General features: G+C 41.7%; 1 protein-coding gene and 1 long non-coding RNA gene across 4 annotated transcripts in view; both read left to right on the forward strand.

Annotated features, from left to right (window-relative positions):
* The window catches only part of ADHFE1 (alcohol dehydrogenase iron containing 1), a 144,339-nt gene extending 135,671 nt beyond the window's left edge, over positions 1-8,668 (forward strand). For all 3 annotated transcript variants that reach the window (XM_029591399.1, XM_029591401.1, XM_029591400.1), the window contains exon 14: positions 7,517-8,668. In XM_029591399.1, the coding sequence (XP_029447259.1) occupies positions 7,517-7,600 (84 nt within the window). In that variant the 3' untranslated portion in view covers positions 7,601-8,668. The remainder of the gene's footprint in view (positions 1-7,516) is intronic.
* Positions 8,669-13,662: 4,994 nt separating this feature from the next.
* Positions 13,663-16,072, forward strand: LOC115085413. Its single transcript, XR_003854838.1, has 2 exons — positions 13,663-15,753; positions 15,981-16,072. It is a non-coding gene; the product is annotated as an uncharacterized LOC115085413 (long non-coding RNA).
* The last annotated feature ends 6,926 nt before the right edge of the window (positions 16,073-22,998 follow it).

A 22,998-nucleotide genomic window follows, 5' to 3' on the forward strand; every position in this document is an offset into this window, starting at 1 on the left:
TTTTTCATCCCTACCAGCATATGGAGATAGAAGAAAAGCTTTACTGACCCTGAAATATTTAAGGCAGAATGCCACCTGCAGTCGCTCAGTATTTCTCTTTCTCTAGCAGATGGTAGAGGTGTTAAGCACCAACAATCTAGGACTGAGAAAAAAAGAGAAAGGAAATTGCTCCTGGGGATGTTAGATCCTGCAAAGGTCCATATCCTCAGTGGAGAAGGGCGAGCAGTGGGTTGGCAGCCCTGTGTGTCTTGGCCAGGAATTGGTGGGGGTTGAAAGCCTGTGGTCCAGTTTCCTCTCTGACCTTGAAGTTTCTCCCTTGGCTCTTCTTGGCTTCAGAAGAACACCAGCAGTAGTTTTTGCCTTATTCTTTCCTTCTTTGAGGACTGGTATTCCTCAAGTGTTTGATTTTTTTTTTTTTAGAAAACAAGGAAAGCGAAAGCAGCACAGTTATGGTCTATAGGTCTGGAAATCAGGAGAGTAGCCAGAGGGAGTGTTGCCGGCTCAGCTTGCAATGCTGGGGTATGTCTCAGCTGGCTTGGGGAGCAGTGAGTGAGAGGCAAGCCACAACATGTAATTTTGAGCTTTTATAATTTGATAATCTTTATGTTCTTTTAAATTTAAATCTTTATTTACATTTGTTTTTTATTTAGTTATGTAAACCGTTTTGATTAAACACTGTTTGTAAAGACGGTATACAAACACTTTTAAATAAATAAATAAATAAATAAATAAACATGCAGCAGAGGCAGATAATGGTGGTGTTTTCAGAGTGCGGGAAATGCTGTCAAGCCTGCAAAGAGCAACAATCACATTTGTCTTCAGAGGGGTAATGTTGTAGCTGCGAATCCAGGGGAGAGGGCAGATCCAGTACGGCCAACTCAGTGTCAGAAAGCAGAAGAGTGACCCAATCAACTGGAATGGCTGAAGTTGCTTTCACGGTCAGCACAGGAATGGCAGCCATATTGGAAATGTGCTGGGGGACAAGGGAGATATGGGGAAGTGGAAGACTCACCTCCGACCTTGTTCCCTGCTATCCCAGATGCAGAGCATGTTAATGAAGTCTCGGAAGGGCAGGAGGACCTCTCTGATGAGGACTCAGAGGTCACAGAGGCTTTCTCCACTGATTTTGTGCTGTTACTTCACAAGGCCTTTTTAACAAAGAGGGGGATGAGAAGGAAGCATTCCCATTCTCATAGCCCTCTGCAAAGGGGCAAAGCAAAAGTTCTGAACCCTCAGGAGGGCAAGAAGGTGCCCATTCACGTCAGTTCCCAGACGGCGGCTGGTAAGCATCTCAGAAGAGTCGAAGGGCTCTAAAGTGGACACCGGTCCCACAAGGGAGTCCTATGATAATGACATAAGTGGAAGGCCCTCTGAGTCTGAGGAAGTCCTGGTGATGGAAGGGGACAACCCTAAAATGGTCAGGCTTTTCTGGAGGGAGGAACTATTTCCACTAATTCTCTCATCTCTAAAGGAGCTAAGGATTAAGGTACTGCAAGAAGAGTCTGATCATGAGAAAGTAGATCCCATGGATGGGCTTTGAGGGCTGGCAAAAGCTTTTCCCTTCCATAAAACAGTCAAGAAGCTAGTGGTAAGGGAATGGGATACCCCAGAAGTCAGCCTCAAGATAGGGAGAGCTATGGCAAAGCTGTATTCGCTACCTGAAATACTTTGGAACTTCTGCAACTACCAAAGGTGAATGCGTCGGTCTTAGCTGTGACAAAAAAGGCCACAATACCAGTGGTGGGCTCAGCAACTCTAAAGGATGCTCAGAACTGAAAATTGATAATGCACCTCAAAAAGATCTTTGAAGACATTGGCATTAGGTATTCACTCAGTGGTTTACAACAGTTTTCTGGCGTGTGTCTGTTTGTGCTGGGTTCAGCAGAGCCAGACAAAGGGACCATCATCTTCTGAGCCTGCCAACAAGCTGAGCACTTGGAGGCAGGAGTAACCTATATTGTGGATGCGTTGTATGACTTGCTCTGCACTTCGGCCAGAAATATGTCAGTGATGTCTCCTGTGGTTGAGAAATATGTCAGCGGATGTTTGGTCCAAATCACAGCTCGGCAATCTCCCCTTTAAAGGAAAGCTTTTATTTAGAGAGCCGCCTGGTGACCTGCAACGTGATCTCCCTGTTGCAAGAGCTCGGTTGGTGTAGCTCGGAGTATCTGGGTGTTTGGTTTGACACGAAGCAGGGAATGCTGGAAGCTTGTATTCAGAAGTTGATGGTGCAGGTGAGTCTCTTGATGAACACTATACGCCCAACAGTGTGGTCCTATCTACAGGTACTCGGTTTGATGGCGGAAAGCCTGGAAATGGTGCCATGGGCGAGAGCACATATGCATGCTCTTCAGCGCTCCCTGCTGTCTCATTGGAGCCCAAAGTCTCAGGACTATTAAATTCAGCTCCACCTGCCGATGGAAGTCTGCTCTTACCTCCAGTGATGATTGCAAGCGGATCTTCTAAGAAAGGGAGTTTCCCTAAATCGCCAGAATGGTTAGTATTCACAATGGATGCAAGCCTCCAGGGTTGGGGAGCTCACTGTCAGGAACTAACAGTGCAAGAGCGCTGGAGTGCAGAAGAGTCTCTTTGGAACATAAATCAGCGGGAAGCCCAGGCAGTCCAGTTGGCATGCTTGCAATTCAGTGGCAGGTTGCAGGCTCGAGCGGTCTGGATAATGTCGGACAATGCAATGACAGTGGAGGAGGAATAGCCTAGTGGTTAGAGCAGTGGACTACGAACCAGGAGACCAGGGTTCAAGTCCCACTGTTGCTCCTTGTGACCTTGGCCAAGTCACTTTACCCTCCATTGCCTCAGGTACAAAAAAAACTTAGATTGTAAGCCCTCTGAGGATAGAGAAATACCTACAGTACCTGAAGGTAAACTGATGTGATATCTCAGATCGAATGTCAGTATATAAAAATAATAAATAAATATCAGTTGGCAGGGAGGATCCGAGAGCCGGCAAGTGTTGCAGGAGATAAACTAACTTATGGAATGGGCAGAAGTGCATCTTCAGGAGATCTCAGCCTCATACACTGCAGGAAAAGACAATGTAAAAGCAGACTTCCTCAACAGGGACAGTCTGGACCCAGGAGAATGGATATTGTCGGATGAGGCATTTCAGATGATAGTGGATTGCTGAGGCCTTCTGTTTCTAGACCTGCTGGTGACTTCTCATAATGCGAAAGTTCCTCGATTCTTCTGTCACAGAAGAGATCCAAAATCCTTTGGTATCGATGCTCTCATGGAGGACTGGCCAGAGGACAAGCTGCTTTATGCCTTTCCCCATGGCCCATGTTGGGCAGAAGAGTTCGGAGGGTCGAGGGTCACAGAGGGATGGTGCTTTCAGTGGTACCAGATTGGCCCAGAAGACCATGGTATGGGGATCTGTGAAGGCTTCTAGTAGACTCCCCCTTCTGGATCTATTGTGGCAGGGACCTGTTCTTCACAAAGATCAGACTCAGTTTTGTCTTAATGTATGGCCGTTGAGAGGACTTGCTTGCTGAAGCGTGAATATTCTACTGCAGTGATTGCCACCTTTCTATGAGCAAGATAGTTCTCCACTTCTGTAGCCTGTGTGTGGGTTTGGCGAGTATTTGAGGCTTGGTGTTAAGATTGAGGGGTGTTTCCTCGTTCAGTTAAGATCCTACTCATTTTGGAATTTTTACAGGATGGATTGAAAAAAGGTTGGCCCTTAATTCCTCGAAGGTAGCGGCTCTTACCTGTTTCACGGGTCAGGTGAATGGTGAATCCTTATCGGCTCATCAGATGTGGCCTGTTTCTTGAGAGGAGTGAAACATCTTCATCCTCCCTTGTGGTTATCGATACCCTTGTGTAGTCTTAATCTGGTTTTGGATTTCTTGGCAGGCCCTATGTTTCGACCAATGCGTAGCCTTTCCTTGTGGTTACTGACCTTGAAAATAGTGTTTCTGGTGGCGATATGTTCTGCTCATCAAATTTCCAAGCTGCAGGCCTTGTCTTGCGAAGAGCCGTTCCTTCGGCTGACTCCAGGGGTGATATAGCTACATACTCTTCCTTCTTCTTTACCAAAAGTGGTCTCAGATTTTCACTTGAATCAGTCCATTTCCCTGCCGTTTCTGGATAGGGAAAGAGATATGGAGGAATATCGCCTGTTGCGGCCCTTGGTTGTCAAGAGAAATGTTGTGAGGTATCTGGAGGTTGCTAAACCTGTCCGAAAGTTGGATCACCTGTTTGTCCTCTATGGTGGAAGTAAACAGGACGAGTCAGCTTTGTGGGCTACAATAGCTCGCTGGATTAGGGAGGTAATCAGGGCTGCCTATGTGGATGCTGAAAAACCGTTGCCTACTCAGGATAGGGCTTATTACACTAGGGCTCAGACAGTGTCATGGGCGGAAGTTAGATTTTGTCTCCCATTGACATTTGCCGAGCTGCGACGTGGTCCTCCTTACACACATTTTCTAGATATTATCGTCTGGATGTGCAGGCCCAGGAGGACACAGCCTTTGCACATGCAGTTTGACAGGACCGCAGGGAGCCTCCTGCCCTATTCGATACACCCTACTGGTCCTGAATTCATCTATCTGGATGCTAGGAAATGAGAAATTACTACTTACCTAATAATTTCCTTTTTCTTAAACCAGTCAGATGAATTCAGCTTCTCGCCCTTGGCTGCCAAATGATTGTACTATGGTCCCCCTGAGTGGTTACATGTTCCTTGGGTTACTGGTAAGTGTTAATCCAGTCCCTAGTCTAGTGTTAATACATTCTTTGTTAGAGCTCAGGGTTTCCTGTTGGCTGAGTGCTGAAATGGTTATCTGTTATCAAGCTTTTGCTAGTCTGTCCACAGTTGGCTTTTGAAGAGAATACTGGCAGGCTGATGTCACTGTGACATCAGTTTGCGCCATCTTGCTGGTAGAGGTTCATAACCCACTGGAACTGAATTAATATGTCTGGTTTACAGAAAAGGAAATTATCAGGAAAGTAGTAATTTCTTATTAGGGACCCTAAATTTAAGCTTGCTATTCATTTACTTGATTTACCTCTATATTAGGTGCCTAATGCTGAAAATCAGTACTAAACTCCTAACTTTTTTTCTCTGATCTCACTCCAGCCTTTAAGTCACCCACTATTTAGGCTCCTCAATTTTATAGTGAAACTAGGATCCTGAATTTAGGTATTCAACCTTAGTATATTTTCAAAAGGACCAATTTAGGATCCTAACGCTCAAAGTTTGGCACCTAAAGTCTTTGAAAACTGGCCTCTTTGGGGACTGACTTCCTTGTGAAACAGTTCCAGTCATAAGTGAAGTAGGGCATTGTATAAACATGGATCAAGAATCCTCAGTAGAAGTAATCATGGGGAAGGGAAGATGGAACTCTCACTGTGCACATCTTCATTCTCTGGCACTGGCAAAGACTTTAATCATTCATCCAGTAGTTTGTTAGTTTGAATTACTGATTATTAGAAACGCTAATGGGAAATTTGCTTTGATTAATGGATTGATACTAAACCTCTGAAATTTGATTCAATATGTATGACAGAGTGAATCTGTCATAGTTATGGCCCTCTGGCTTTTTAATTAACATCAACCAATGCCTGATAGGAAGGATGAGTTGCAATAGCTTATAGTCTATTATTAGCATGATGTCAGTTAAAATAGCACTGGGGACTGAATGTTTATTTCCTTGAACTAAAGAACAGGAGGTAATGAGTTTCCTTTTAATTTATAGATGTCCACATGGTTACGTTCCTTCAATTATTATATTATCAAAAATGTATACAGATGTAATTCTAGATTCACCAAAACTAGTAGTGTTAGGTGATTTTAATATTTATATAAAAGTTCTCCTTGTTGAAGCCTGTGCAGAAAGGGCCGGATTTTCAAAAGGTTACGCGCACTGGGCCTGTTTTCAAAAGGCCCAGCGACAAGTGTAAAGCCGCGGGATGTGTGTAAGTCCCGGGGCTTGCAAAAAGGGGAGATGTGGGGTGGGGGCGGGGCTAGAGGCCTCCGACACAGCGGCCATTTGCCACTGTCTCGAAGGATCGCATGCCGGCAGTTGGCTGGCGCGCACAACCTGCGCCTGCCTCCAGGCAGGCGCAAAAGGTTTGAGAAGAATTTGGGGGGGGTTAGAGTAGGGCTGGGGGGGAAAGGTTAGGGGAAGGAGTGGAAGGTTAGGTTAGGGGGAAGGGAAGTTCCCTTCCAGGCTGCTCCGATTTCGGAGTGCCCTGCGAGGGAACGGGAGAAGCCTGTGGGCGTTGGCGCACGCAAGGTGCACTAGTGTGCACCTCCTTGTGCGCGCTGCACCCCGATTTTATAACTTGCGCACGCGCGCTGGTTTGAAAATCTACCCCAATGTGTCAACAATGAATGTTCAGAGTTTATCCTAGATGGTTAAAAACTCAACCCATGAGGCAGATCATATTGTAGACCTAATCTTCCATTCTAAAACTAAAATGTCAGTGAACCTAAATAAGGCCTTGTTTCTTGGACAGATCTTTATTTAATCACTCTTGGAAAAGAAGATGGTAAGATAAAGAAGATTAACCCAGAGCAGTTTGTTGAAAGTCTAAATGATCTTTCTGCCATCTTAATGAATAAAGCTAGTAGTGCACAGGCTATTAGCTGGAATAAGGAATTCAGCAGAGTCTCAAATTGTTTGGCTCCAGAGAAAATATGATTTATTAATAATAGATTTTCCCTGTGCTTTACTCATGATCTGCATGAACAAAAGCATCATGTTGAGAGGAAGTGGTATAAATCTCTTCCTTCAGATAATAAACCTGAATGTAGATCACAGATTTGAGGATTTATTAACCATTATGGCTGCAAAGAAATAGTATTCTTCCTCTATCAATAATGCACTGAACTGCTCTAAAAATCTTTTTCAGGTCAAGAAATGATTACTACAACTACTTAATACTATTGAGTCTCCAGAAAAATTGTTTGTTTTTTACTTCAGTACTTTCTAGATTGTTCTCTGATAAAATTGCTCTTATACAGAATGCATTAGCTAATTGAATCTTTGATGAACCTGAGAAGATAGTTTCTGATCAGCAGAATCATAGGATTTTAATAGAATTTCAGAAAGACAATTTAGTAGATACAAAGATTATCACAATCTGTTTAATTTACCTATGCCCACCATAGTTAATTTTTGCAGATTCTGTGAAATCAGTAATTAATGCATCACTACATAATGGGAAGATGCCAGATTCTCTAAAATTAACCATTGTTAGATCTAGAAAAATTAAGATAGCTATAGACCGGTAGCAAACATCCCATTTCTAGAAAAGTAGTTGAAATAGCTGTTGCCACTTAATGACAAAGGTTTTTAGATCATTTTCAATCTGGCTTTAGGCCAAAATTACTGAAATCGCTTTGGTGGTAGTGCTCGTAGTAGTAAATGGTCTACACTGAGAACTAGACTAGGGAATTGAATTTTCTGTATTTATTTTATATTATTTGCTTTTATGTGATGGCTGCATTTTAAGACATTCTCACATCTCCTAATGATAGTTTGTTATCTTTCAGGAAAGGGTGACTAAGCTGTCGCCACGTCCTCATTCCGAAGAAGATCTGACCTTTTTGTTTGAGGCTTCTATGAAACTGTATTAGTCTTCTAGTATGAGGGGGTAATGGTTAACCAACAAGATCTGGCACACAGGAATTTAAGGACAATTAATGACTGTATTGAGGATGTCTAAACCAGACTATAATTTCAACTGTAATACTAATGGTTTGTGGAATGTGATTATAGATGTAACAGAGAGATTACCTAATAAAGTCTAATGAAATCTGTCCTTTGAGCGAAAAATCTGCAACAAGTGAAGTAATGTTTGGAATAGGCTGGATTTCTCTAGGGCAGTGGTTCCCAAACTTGTCTTATTAATGCCACAGTTAGGTTTTCAGGATATTTGCAAGGAATATGCATGAGAAGTGTATGCATATTTTTCTCACTCATATTCATTGTGGATATCCTGAAAACCTGATTAGCTGTGGGGTCACCAGGACAGTTTTTTGAACCACTACGCTAGGAGCATGTTACTGACTATGGCTTTGGTTCTTGAATCCAGTCTTTGAGACAACAAAACAAGTCTAGGTTTGCGTAACCAAAATATGAAAAATAACCAGCTATATGTCATGAATATTCTATGTGAATAACCTGAACAGCAGACCTGTTTTGGGGTCACAAGGACTAGATTTAAGAACTAGTGGATTCTGACAGATGACCATAAGGAACTCAGGATTATGCCTTTTCTATAAATGGAGCCACTCTCAAGTATTCCACAGTTGGTAAGTGCGAAACCATGGATTTCCATCACATCTTTTGAGCAGTTAGCACTGTATTCCAAATACGACACAGACTGTTGACTGTGGGCATGCCAATGAAGGCCCATCAAGATCCTATTGCCAGCAATGAGGAAATGCCATTTTTGACTTTACAATGAATTCTGTTACCATACTATACTTGATAGATATTACAAGGGACTTACTTTAATTTCTTCCATAAAATATTGCTCATATACCTTGCAGTAACCCTGTCAAAATATGTTTCAGAATATATTTTAACTTGCTCATGATATATCATGCTTTAAGTGTTACTGATAAATAATGAACTCTTTATTGCAATGTGATCTTTCCCTACTGATTATATAAACCTTTAATAAATTAATTTCAACCTTATTTTGTTAAAATAGTTTCAAAATTATTGAACTATAGTTAGTAGAATAGGATTATGTTTCTTTTAGGCTCCTATTTCAGCCTTCTCCAGATATAGAGATGTACCAAAGGGGCAAAGGGTAGCCAGACTGGTACCAGTAGATTACAACTCTTCAGAAACCAAATGGGTAGATGGCAGCAGGTGGTTGGTGGCTGGGTACTGCCCAGCAAGGCCCCAGGGATTTAGATGGCCAGATGTTTTACTAGTTTTGGTAACTTTAGATTATTACAAATGCAACCTCTGTTAAACCTGCTACTAGAACTTTGAGATTGGTGGGGAAAGTAGACATCCCATCCTTCCTTGAGTTCTTTCTTGACAGAGGAAAGTGAAAGTCTTCAAGGCCCTTGTGCTGTTTGGTGGACTCCTGATAACTTCTAGTAAAAATAACACACTGACACTGGTAGTGTTCAAAAATGAAATCTTTTACTGGAATAACTAACATATATGAATAAAATCAGTAACTTCTCTGCTGTAAAGATCTTAGTAGTCCAGTAGCTGAACTGGAATACACTCCTGAATAGATGAGTTTCCACTGACACTTTCCCAGCAGCAATTCAGAAAGTGGATCTCCCAGTCTAGTAGTCTTTATTCTTACTCAAACTGGAAATCCAGTATTCAAACCTTACAGCAAATATTCAGTAAAATGTACAAAATATGGTACTATCTCTTTTTTCACTATTCTTCACCTCTTTTGGTTCTCTCAGTATAAGGATCCACCTTGGACCCCAAGAAATCTCCCTCCCCCTAGAAGACCTGAGGGCTCTGACCTTGAGCTTCAACCACCTTCCTAGAATGGAAGATTGCATGACAGTACATGAGACACTGTGGGCTCATATGTTTTGTTACAAATTCCTTGACACAACATCTCCCACTGGAGAGTGTCAGGGAACACTATACACTCCTACCCTCTCTGAATCATTCATCCAGCCTTTGTGAGAACTTGGTGCATATAGTAAGGGATCACTTTTGGTTTCACCTTTACACAAATCTTGATGGTAAGATATGGGGGGATAGGTGTTGGATTAAGTATGGGATTTTGTATGTTCATTTACCCAGGATAGTAAAGAATCGGAGAGGAAGATGCCAAAAACTGACTTGGATAAGGAATGATATCCTTAGTAGTGTGGACTAAAATGCAACCTTTTTTATGGAGAGGGTATAGGGAGATATCTTATGTTTTACCACTGAATCACCAAAAATGAATCATAATAGCCAAAAAATGTACAGGCCAGTGTACTGACAGGCCCCAAAAGCACTATCACAGCAAGAAAAAGAATCTATGCCCCTAGCAAAACAGCACTGTCTCAGTGGAAAAAGAAGAGACTTTACCCTGATATACTAAAAAATACTTTATCAAGATGTGCCTATTTGCAAATAGGCATATTTACAAAAAAATCCCACCCAGACGCCTCCAAAAAACAACCATGGTTCACCGACGATCTTAGAAGGCTAAAACAAAAATTAAGACAAATGGAATCCAACTGGCGGAAAAGTCCTACTGCTAGCACACTCTCAGCCTACAAACGCTCGCTACAACAATACAAGGCCAGCACCTCCAAATCAAAAAGAGACTTTTTTGCCTCCAAAATCCACAACTTAGTCTTTGATGCAAAAGCTCTATTCTCCTATGTTTCCTCCCTAACCCAAGTACCCTCACCAGAATGCCCTAGTAACCAAGCTCAAGCTAAAGCAGATGAACTCGCCATCTTCTTTCAAAACAAAATCACAAATCTTCTTACTCAACTTCCCTCCAATATCATCCCTCTAACTCCAGCCCTAATGCCTCACATCAAAAACATTCATCTTGAAATGTTTGAACCCACTTCGTCTTCCGAAATCCAAACCATCCTTAAAAGAATGAAACCATCTTCGCACCCAGCGGACCATATTCCCTCAAAACTTCTCCTCTCAATACCAGACACCATATCCAAAACATTAGCAGACATCATCAACTGCTCGCTATCCCAAGGTTCCTTCCCAGAAGACCTCAAACAAGCCTCACTCAAACCTCTTTTAAAAAAACCCAACCTGGACCTAAAAGACCCCAACAACTACCGTCCAATAGCTAATCTCCCTATCATAGCTAAGATTATGGAAAGGCTTGTGAACGCCCAACTATCGGACTTCATCGAAGACAACAAAATTCTATCCGCCTCACAGCATGGATTCCGCAAAAATAGGGGCACAGAATCCCTACTTACCTCCCTAACAGACCTACTCATCTTAGGTACAGACAAAGGTCAATCCTTTCTATTGATCCTTTTGGACCTCTCAGCAGCTTTCGATACCGTAAATCACGCTATCCTCATCAAACTGCTAGCTGCGATAGGAATCTCTGGTTTAGCGCTCTCCTGTTTCAAATCGTTCCTAACCAACAGAGGCTACAAGGTAAAAATCCAGAATAAAGAATCATCACGCCACGACTCGACCATCGGAGTCCCACAAGGTTCCTCTTTATCCCCTACACTCTTTAATATTTACCTCCTACCACTATGTCAACTCCTCATCAACCTCAAGTTAATACACTTTCTCTATGCAGATGACATCCAGATCCTGATCCCCATCAAAGAATCATACTCAAAAACCCTTGAATACTGGGAATCCTGTCACCTAGAAATCAAAAACCTCCTCAACAGCCTCAATCTGGTACTAAACTCCGCCAAAACTGAAGTATTACTCATAACTCCTGATAACAATCTCACAACCTCTCTGCCAAACAACCTACAAACCACTCATGTAAGAGATCTAGGTGTGCTAATCGACAATAAACTAAACTTCAAAGCCCACATCAATAAAACCACCAAAGACTGTTTCTATAAACTGCAAGTTTTAAAAAGGATAAGACCACTCTTCCATGCCAAAGACTTCAGAACCATCCTCCAAGCCCTCATTTTCTCAAAATTGGACTACTGCTGCTCCACTTTACTTGGCCTCCCCTCCTCATACACAAAACCGCTCCAAATGGTCCAAAACGCAGCAGCCCGTCTACTGACAAACACTAAGAAAAGAGACCATATCTCCCCAGTGCTACAAGACCTCCACTGGTTACCAATTCATTTCAGAGTCATTTATAAATCCATCACCTTGATATACAAAATCATTCACCAACATACCACAATCGATCTACAAATTCCTCCCCGCTTCCACAAATCCACAAGACCGACCAGGGAAGCCTACAGAGGATGCCTCATTGTTCCACCCACGAAAACCACTAATCACAGCACCTTAAGAGACCGAGCCCTTTCCACCGCAGGCCCACAGTTATGGAACTCCATCCCTCCAGAACTCAGAAACGAACCATGTCTCCTAACCTTTAGGAAAAGACTCAAGACATGGCTTTTCAGGCAAGCCTTCTCGAACTCTACCTAATATGCACCATAAACAAACTCTCTACTCAGAGACTGTACATATGAGACACCATATTTATATTGAACTTTTGTACATTATTATTCTCCTCTATCTCTTTCTATTTCTTACATTCCCAGTTCATTAGCCCTTGTTAATTGTAACTGCTTCTCTTCATCACGTTATTTATGTTTTTTGGTTGTATTATCCGCACCCCTGTTTTCTGTAAACCGACATGATGTGAACGAGTTCATGAATGCCGGTATAAAAAAACCTTAAATAAATAAATAAATAAATAAATGTCTGTCTAAATTAAAAAAAAAACAGAGAGACAATACAACTTAAGCTTATAAGCAAGAGTCATGGATGAGCCAAAGCAGAGTTCAGAGATCACAAAGACCCCCAGTCTTGGAAGAAAGAGGGGTGGGGGGAGTCTGAGACAGAAAAAACCACTCTGGCACACAGCTTGGCATACAGATGTGGCAGTTCTCCCCCCGGGAAATGGGGAGGGGGAAGAAGACCTGCAATGCGGCAAAGACCCTCCACCCACCACGTGATTATGCATGAGCTTATGCATATTTATCAGCTGGAAAGTATAAGACAGTGGGGCAAAGAAGAAGAAGGGGGTTAAGAAAAAAACCCTGAGAGTGAAACCCAAGCAAGACCCGAAAAAGTGAAGGACCCTCTGGTGAAGCGAACCTTGAGGGGGAATCCTGAGAAAAAACCCTGAAACTAGAGAAGGGACCCCTGAAAGAAAAGAAAAGGGGAACCTGAAGCAGACCAGAAGCCCTCCTATTGAGGAGGGAGAAGACTAGGTGTGGCCAAGAGACCAGGGCAGGAGACCATAGAGAGGAGACACCCGGCTCAGGTGCGGAGAGTGACACGGCGTCTAAGATGGTGAGGGGCAAGAGCAAACACAGACAGCCCGGCAAGTATCAGAGCCAGAAGCAAGTATCCTTCCAGGACCGCTTGCCCACTCTGCCAGTACTAGCCCAGGAAGCAAGCCTCTCTTCTGCCCACATTCTCCAGACCTCCAGCCAGCGTCTGCTTCAGAGGTGAACAGAGAGTTATCACCTGAAGCTGGGACTAAGGGTAAGTAAGTTAGCCATAAGTATTAATATGTTAGGCAGGCTAAGGTTTATGGCATGTTGTTACCACCCATGATACAGATCTTTCCTTAGGGAAAACTGGTGCTTAGTGGCCAGGATGTTAGAGACCGGAATTGTTATTATGTTCTAAAGGCTATATCCTGCAAAATCTGACAAATAAAAGTCTGTTTCTGAGGAGAATACACATTGGGGTAGATTTTCATACAGGGTGCCCTCGCGTACTTTTGTTGGCGCTCCAGGCGCCAACAAAAGTACGTGGGATTTTAGTACATACGCGCGTAGCCGCTAAAATCCTGGATCGGCGCGCGCAAGGCTACCGATTCCGTGTAGCCGGCGCGCGCCGAGCCGTGCAGCCTGCCTCGGAGGGAATTCGCTAACGCCCTCCCCTCACCTTCCCCTCCCTTCCTCTACCTAACCCACCCCCCCCGGCCCTGTCTAAACCCCCCTTACCTTTGTTGGGGATTTACGCCTCCCAGAGGGAGAAGTAAATCCCCGCGCACCAGCGGGCCGCTGGCGCGCCTAGACACAACCTGGGAGCGGTTCCGGAGGGTGCAGCCACGCCCCCGGACCGCCCCGGGCTGAAACCATGCCCCCGGGCCCGCCCCAAAAATGGCGCGCCGCTCAGCCCCGCCACCCGACACGCCCCCCTCGGAAAACCCCAGGACTTACGCGAGTCCCGGGGCTCTGCGCGTGCCGGTAGGCTTATTGAACATAGGCGCACCGGCGAGCAGGGCTCTTAAAATCTGCCCCATTGTCTTTTCCTGACTTAGGATCACAAGTAAGGTGGGAGGGCAATTGGAAGTGTCCTGTAGCAGACAGGTCCCTGCACCCCTAAACTCGCTTACAAGGGGAGAGAATGCACTACATATGAAAAGTATAAGTATGAGGGTACTTTCATATAGCTTGCATAAGAAAAAGGGCAAATATGCAGGAAAGTTACACCAATTTTCAAAGTGGACGTTTTTTTTTAAATTATCCCATCAAATCTATCGGCTGCTTTTGAAAATATTCTATTTTTTAATAATTATGTGTAGGAAGTTTACGTATTTAAATATATTCATCATCTTTGTTGCTTTTATGAATATTTATAATGTACGACTTTTAATACGTTTTTAAGTATTTTAATGCACATGTGGTGATTTTTAGATTTTTTTAAGAATTGGTTTTTTTCATTATAATGATCATATAGGGGTGATACAATTATAATGTTTATATAGGAGTGATACTTCTAACTAATTATAATAATTACATAGGAGTAATACAATTTTCTCAAAAATTTTACAATAAAAACCTTTCTATTGTAGTAGTGGATCTTACTGTGGAATTTGTACCTGTATAATTTGATATGACTTTGACATGCCCACATGAATGATTGACATGTCCATTATTTTAAAGGATTTTGTTCTTTTTATCTTTTTGGATTTGTATGAGGATTTCTATGGATTTATTTCATTTTAACAATACAGGCTAAGTTCTTTCATTAAAAAGAATAAGGTTTAAATAAAAATATATTTTGACAGCGTTTCCGTTTTTGGTGCCAAAATTTACTATTTAAAATGGCTGATTCAGCGCGCAGAACAGTGATTCAATGTCAGATTGAGTGCGGTATGCTACCAATGACGGTAAGTTTTTGGATTCTCAGACTCACTCGTATAATTTGCTAAGGTAGCGATGTTTTGAAACGGCAGGCTTATATTCATAACCATTCAATTGCTAAAGTGCCATGGTTGTCACTATTTAAGATCGATATTTATGCTTCAGTATGGCATGAAATTTAGCTATGTTTAGACGCGACGCGCTCAGGTTGCCTGTTTGAGTGCTTTTGTCCAGACGCAATGCGTCTGGGCAAAAGCCCGACAATATGATTTTGTTCCAAGTTTGATACAATAGTGCCGTTCCATATTTTTTTATAGTTATTTGCGTTTTAATTGTACATTGTTGTAATACATTTAATCCCTTCATTTAGCTGTCATTTTAGTGATGCCGACATTATTGATAGATTCATACACATAATTAAGATTATAATTTGATATTTTTTTTATTTGTACCGACATAAGCAATTAATTTTATAATCAATATTTAATGCGATGTACATGAAAAACTTTCTTAATTTCAATTTATTTTTCATTTAATCATTTTTTGCATTTTTTAGCATGATTGGTTCTTAAATGGGCATATTTATTGACTTGTTATCCTTTGGTTATGCTGTCCAATTTTATGGTGATCTCGGCTCAAGTATTTTATCTTTAGATTAAGTTATGACATAAATTGCCAACGATGGGTTATGATAATTTGTTTAATATGTGTTATCGATGAGCTAGCTATATTTTAGTTATAATAGAACATATATATATTTTTTTGGGCATGTTTCTCCTTTTTTTTGGTAATAAGTTTTAAGATAAAAACTTCTAATAATTAGTTGCCATTGTTAGGATTCACATACCACATGACCACATGTACATTATAAATACATGTAACGTGTTTTAATATATACATTGTAAATAATCAAATACATTTTTTTTAGTTCATAAAATTGCTGTACGTTTGATGAAACTAATTTGCAGAGTGTCGATTTGGAATCTGAAGTGTTCAAGGTAATGTTTTTTATATTTTTTTATTTTAAAATTTTGTTTATTAAAGATTGTTATGTTGATATTTTTTTATGAATCTTAATCTTTGATATCTGAGATCTTAATGATTGTTAAAGATTTTTGATCTTTTAAAAATACTTTTTAATATTTATAAGATCTTAATGATGTTATTTATTATTGATGTTAATTTGATGTATTCTTTATATGACTTCTGTTTGGTTTAATTGTAGCCCCTGAGGCAGCGACTAACAAGCTGCGAAACTCGGCCTGAGTCGGGCATCTTTTGAACACATCTTTCTTTGAATAAACAATCGAAATACGACTGAGGCATCTATTTTGTTTTTGTTTTCCTGACGGCTATCATAGATCGCCTACCTCTTTGCTTTCTTAAACCTACTTGTGGTACAGCATTGAGATTGAGAGAGAACTGATGGGAGAGCAGGGTGGGAAAACCAAGAGAGAGAAAGACTAGTAGGGACAGTGTGGGAGGATTAAGCAAGACTGATCAGGAGAGGGTGAGGGAATTGCGAGAGACTGAGAGAGTGAGACTGGTGGGGAAAAGATTGCATTCTGAGAGAGAGATACAAGTGGATATGAGGGGGAGAGGGTTTCATGTTGGGATCCCCCTACTGCCACTCTTCAAGGAACACAACCCTGTACCCCTTTCCTGTCTCTTGAAAATGTAAGGCTCTTCAGTACTGTGCATTGTGGTTTCTTGGCTCTTAGTCTGTTAAAGTGTGGCCCCCCTCTGCTCTACTGGGCAGACTGGATAGACCATTTAATCTTGATTTACCGTCCTTTACTATGTTATTGTGAAATACTCTGCATGATCATTAGATGTCAGCATACTTACTGCCTACAGAAACAAAAATCCAGATTGAGTTTTTCCTCTCCATTTCATTGCCATCCCATTATCCCTTCTCTTTCTCTGCAAATTGCAAAACTGTCATGGTGGACTGCCCATAAACTTTCACCCTCATGCAAGTCTGTGATAGATAAAGCAACAACACATTCCTGAAAATAAACACCTCTCTTTTGTGGTTACATTATTTAATCTTCTTGTCTTATAACTAGGATTTATTTTCTTTTTTATCTGAATGTGTTTCTTCTATTGTTACAGTTTTGTGGGTTTTTTGCAATAAAAGGTGTGCAGCATTTTATTATGGTTGTGCTTCCTCTCTTTAAAACTGAGTCCACACTTAATTTATTGATGCTGTATTCGCAGTGTGGCTGTTTCAAGTTTGATATCTGTATAGGATTCCAGTGAGGATAATAAAAACAGTTCCTGAATTCACTGATCAAGTTTCACAACAGTGAATGCAACTAAGTGGGAGACGTTTTTACAACTTTCAATACTAACATATTCTATAGAAAAAAAAAATAAAAATCTATGCAAAAAAAAGGAGGCTCACAATGTTTGTATTTAACTACCAAGTGAATTCTGCTAAAAGTTGCTTCTTTAATCTGTTAGATAATGTGAGACAAGTTGGTTTCACACACATTTTTATTTCTTAGCAACACCAAGAGCAGTATTTTATTACATCTTAGAAAATAGTACATTTTATTGATTGTATAGGCATTGAAATGGGATGGGCCACCCAGGCCATGGCCCAACCACATTTTTGCAGCTGGAAGTGTTTATATGCAGTGGTTTCCGCCAGATCTTGAGGCTGGAGGTTTGTGGGACCTGAGGCTAGAGGCTTGTTGGGGGGTGGGGGGGATCCCGAGGTTGGCTGGGGAAGGGTGATGCTGGCTGGAAGGGGCTCATCTGAGGCTGACTGCTGGTTGGGGGTGGAGTCTGGGAGCTGTTGAGACTGGATATGGGAAGGAATCAGGGCTGGAAGCAGACTGAATGGATACTGTGCACAGGGGAAAGAGGGAGTCAAGGGATACTGGTGTTGGATTGGGGAAAGCAAATTATCACAAAAAATGGGGGGAGGATTGGGAGGTGTTCTGTTTGGAACACAAAGTTCCTGTTGTTGTAGGTGATGAGGGTGAGTGTTAGATAACATCCCCCCTCCCCCCATTGTCCACAAGAATAATAACAGAGGCTCAGCAGCTCAAACATAATACCCTCCACTCTTAACAATAAAGATTATGGGAGTTTGGTTTAGGAGGAAATGCATTTTACTTTTCAAGTTTTGTAAAGCATATCTAGTCTAGCTTCATAGGATTTCTATTTTTGTTTCTGTTTTTGTCTTTATGTTTGTAATGTGGGTTATTTTGCAGGATTTTGTATTTCATATTGTGCCTGGCAGTGGAAAAATTTGTTACTTAATTTACACCAAACATTTTTTGTATGGTGAGGTATAGGAGGAAAATATCCTGTTCTTTCCCCATTGTACTGGTATAAGAATTTTTTGACATCATCTGCTTCAGCGATAAAAAAAAAAATGCCATTTATTATTGTTGTTGATGTGCTGAATTCAAATATGACAATTAAACCAGCTAATTGGCTGCTGTTTCCATGATATTTAACTTTTTACATTTTATGTCTGTCTATGTATAGATAGTAGAGTTTTAATCACAAACTTAGGTCTTCATGTACAGTATTTGTGTAATATTTCACCTGTCCTGTTTATTTAACACTTTTTAAAATTTATTTTGCAAATTTCTAATTTGACATATTCAAGTTCAGAAAATCATAATTCAGGAGTACATAGAATAACATTAAGCATATTATCCTAAGAAAATATATAATCTATATAACATAGTCTCAAAGTATAATTATCTAGACTCCCTCTTACCAAACAATGGGGAGAGGTTCCATTTTATAAGCAAGAATACCAGCAAAGAAGAAATATGAACCAAACATTGAGAGACTTGGGAGTACACACATTCTTTCCTACAACTAAGAAGAAGATGTGTTATGCTCAGTCTCTTGGCTCCTTCGGCTCTCTAACTATTTCTCTAGCTGTTCAGGTTCATAATAAACTTGTACCATCAATTTTTATTACACATTTACAAGGGAGTCTGATATTTAACTGAATCCCAAAAGTTCTAGCCTGATTAGCCAGCATTAAGAATTTCTTACATCTTATCTTGTTTTCCTTAGAAACATCAGGATAGACCCATAATTTTTTCCCAGATATAAACAAGATCTTTTACTTAGAGATAATGTATTAAAATTATTCTTATCTTCTGAAAACTTGAATGTTGCCAATAAAGTTGCTCGCATTTCTATTTGAGAACTATAGAAAGTCTCTATCAATTCAGTAACATTTAGTGACATTCCCTCTGCTGATAGATTTTCATTTAATTGCTCTTCCTTCTTCCTCGGTAGAAAATAAGCCTTCAATATCACTGGTAACATATCAGCTGATAAAGAATTATTTTCAAGAAATATTATTACTAATTGTTCTTTTGTAGAAGTCATTTTGCACTGTGGAAAGTTTAATATCCTTAAGTTGTTGTACCTTATGGAGTTTTCTATACTTTCTACCTTTTTCTCCAGCATAGTTTCACCTTTAATTATATAAAGCTGCACTTTCTTTATCTGGTTTATTTCTTCTTCCACTTTTATCAAGTTAACAGTGTGTTGATTTATTTCTGGGGTTAAATTATGTAAAGTTGTTTGCATGTCTTATTTTTGAAGACAAGCAAGGCATTTTGTGTCGACATTATCGCCTGTCATATTAAATCCATAGTCACAACTTTAGGGTTTTCACTCGGTAAGAAAGGTATTACATTTATAGCTTGAGGTAGAGAAATACCTTAAGCTTCTGGGTTCCTTTGAAGCTGAGCAATCTTCACTGCTGGTCCAGCTTCCATTTCACTGGTTCCCGCTCAGTCCAAGCCGATAGTTCCCTCCACTTGTGGGGAGGAGATGAAGGGACCTCCCGTTCTTTCTAATGGCACTGTTGCTCCAGCTGCACCTTCCCTGATAGGGCTCATTTCCAAAGACACCATCTATCCTCGTCTTGAGCCAGTCAGCAGCGGTCTTGGCATCGCCTGGTAGACTGGGAGTTTTAGGAGCCCCGGGACTTAGAGTGATATCTCCCAGGAGCAGAGGTGCTTGCTCTCCACCTAACTGCTCAGTGGGATACTCCGGGGCTATAACCTCCATCAAGAGTTGGAAGCCCGTCAGCGTTGTTTGAATCAGTGCGGGTCTTGTGGGGGTCGGGGCTCCCTCTCTTACACGGCCCTTACGCTTTCTATGTGGCATCTCTCAGAGGCCGGCAAACAAGAAAAATATCAGGAAAGAATCAACGCTTCAGGAGCTTCACACACCTTCTCTCCCGGGTGCCATCTTGACAAATTTACGTTGGTATATTTAACACTTTAAATATTAAATCAGTAAAAGGTTTATATAAATAATATCTACTATGACTCAAAAGGCCAATAACTATTATGCATGTATGTGTACATAGTTTAGTCCTTATTCAGTGGCTTCTCAGCTCTACTTGACTTGTCTCTTGTATTCATTAAATACTCTTGTCACTGTCCAGCAATAGTCGGTAAACATTGATGAGCTCCATTTGCTCTGATACCATTTTTCCTTTGCTGCAGTGTCCTGGGGAAATTACTCACCATGCTCATCATTCATGATGAAAAAAAATCTAGATGAGAGTGCAAAAAATGTATCGTTAGTGACATGTTGCAGCCAAAGCTTTTGTATGCCTTGAGGAAGTTTTCCACCAGCTCCTTGCAGCTATCTGTCTTCTTTCTGAGAAAATTTGTTACCACAAACTGGAAGGCTTTCCACTCCATCTTTTCCTTGCTACGTAATGCACAGTTAAATGCATCATCTCAAAGAAGTTCACAAATCTGAGGGCCAACAAAGACAGCTTCCTTTAACTTTGCTTTACTTAACCTTGGAATACCACCGAGGTACTTGAAGGCTGTTTTAGTTTTGTCCATGGCCTTGACAAAGTTCTTTGTTAGACCCAGCTTGATGTGCAAGGGTGGTAACAAAATCTTCCTTGATTCAACAAGGGCCGGATGCTGAACACATTTCCTCCATGGCTTCTAGGAATATCATAAGGCAAGACATATCATGAATGATGCAATTCGAGTTTCAGATTGCATTATTCATTGTTGTGCCCAGAAAGCAAGTATTGTCCAAACCCAGTCCTAGATTTATTCATAGATTCAGTCAAAGATGTATATTAGTCATTTATGGCTTAATTTGAGATCCTTTCCCTTCTTAACTTACTTATCCTCTATAATTCCCAAGTCAAAGGTGCAGATGATACTAAGATCTGCAAAGTAGTGGACATACTGGAAGGAGTAGAGAGAATGAGATGTGATTTAAGGAAGCTTGAACAGTGGTTGAAGATATGGTAGCTGGGATTCAATGCCAAGAAATGTGGAATCATGCATCTGGGGAGTGGTAATCCAAAAGAGCTGTATGTGATGGGGAGTGAAGAGCTGTTGTTCACTGAACAAGAAAGGGACCTTGGGGTGATAGTGTCTAGCAATCTGAAGATGGCAAAGCAATGTGACAAGGCAATAGCTAAAGCCAGAAGAATACTGGGCTGCATAGAGAGAGGAATAACTAGTAAGAAAAAGGAGGTGATATTCCCCTTGTACGGATCCTTGGTGATGCCTCACTTGGATTATTGTGTTCAGTTCTGGAGACTGTATCTCAAAAGGTACAGAGACAGGATGGAGGTGGTCCAGAGAAGGGCGACCAAAATGGTGAGTGGTCTCATCAAATGACTTATGAGGAGAGGTTGAAGGACCTAAATCTGTATACCCTGGAGGAAAGGAAGTGCAGGGAAGATATGATGGAGACCTTCAGATACCTGAAAGGTTTTAATGATGCACAATCAACAACAAACCATTTCCATTGGAAAGAAATCAGTAGAACTAGGAGTCACAAAATGAAACTCTAGGGAGGATGACTCACAACCACAACGTCAGGAAATATTTCTTCGCAGAGAGGGTGGTGGATGCCCTGAATGCCCTTCCAATAACAGTGAAAGAATTCAAAGGAGCATAGGATAAACACTGGGAGGTAGATCTTTAAACAATACGCGATCGCGTACTTTTGTTGGCGCACCAGGCGCCAACAAAAGTACGCTGGATTTTATAAGATACGCCTGTAGCCGTGCGTATCCTATAAAATCCGGGATCGGCACGCGCAAGGCTGCCGATTTTGGGCAGCCTGCGTGTGCTGAGCCGCACAGCCTGCCTCCGTTCCCTCCGAGGCCGCTCCGAAATCGGAGCGGCCTCAGAGGGAACTTTCTTTTCACCTGCCCTCCCCTTCCCCTCCCTAACCCACCTCCCTGGCCCTATCTAAATCCCCCCTTACCTTTATTTCGTGATTTACGCCTGCCCAAAGCAGATGTAAATCAACGAGCGCCAGCGGACTGCTGGCGCGCCATCATCTGACCCGGGGGCTGGTCCGGAGGCCTCGACCACGCCACCGGGCTGGTGCCATGCCCCCGGCCCCACCCCCGAAACACCGCGTCCCGCCCCTGAAACGGCACGTCATTAGGCCCCACCCCTGACACGCCCCCGGCACGCCCCTTTTCAAAACCCCCGGGACTTAGCGAGTCCCGGGGCTCTGCGCGCGCTGGCAGCCTATGCAAAATAGGCGCGCCGGCGCGGGAGGGCCCTGCTCGCGTAAATCCGGCCAGATTTACGCAAGCAGGGGGTTTAAAATCCACCCCTGTGAATTTATTAAGCCTAGAGGATGGAAATGAAGAAAAGAGTACATGGGGGTAACTTGCTGGTGGGGTGGTTACTACCCTTAACCAATGAGCCTTCATACTGTTGATGCAACTCCATCATTGCTCTCTGCTTCAATAGCAGTGAAAAAAGGGGAATTAGATTCAGACGGCAACTAACAAGTACATTGAATTTTATTGCCTGGGAAAACAAGAATGGGGGTAACTTGCTGATGCGTCTTAACAATAAGCCTGAAACTTTTGATGCAACTCCAATATTGCTCTCTGCTTCAGCAGCAAGAGGTGATGGGGAATTGACTCAGACAGCAATCAACAAGGGCCCTGACTTTGATGGTCTGGGAAACTGATAAGTATGGGGGTGACTTGTATGGCGCAGCAGATTCTACCATAAGCTTTCTGGTCAGACTGGATGGACTGTTTGGTCCTTTTCTACATCATTTCTATGTTTCTATGTATATACTGACCCAGTAGCATATGTTGAAAACTAAAGCCAATCAACAATTTTAAGCATCACTTTTGTTCTCAGTGACCCAGATTTAGTAAAGTTTGAGTACAAGCATTTTGGCAGTAGAACAGTTTATGGGCATCCTGAAAATCTGACTATGGAGAACCC

The sequence above is a fragment of the Rhinatrema bivittatum genome, chromosome 2 (assembly GCF_901001135.1).
Source record: "Rhinatrema bivittatum chromosome 2, aRhiBiv1.1, whole genome shotgun sequence".
Classification (NCBI taxonomy): domain Eukaryota; kingdom Metazoa; phylum Chordata; class Amphibia; order Gymnophiona; family Rhinatrematidae; genus Rhinatrema; species Rhinatrema bivittatum.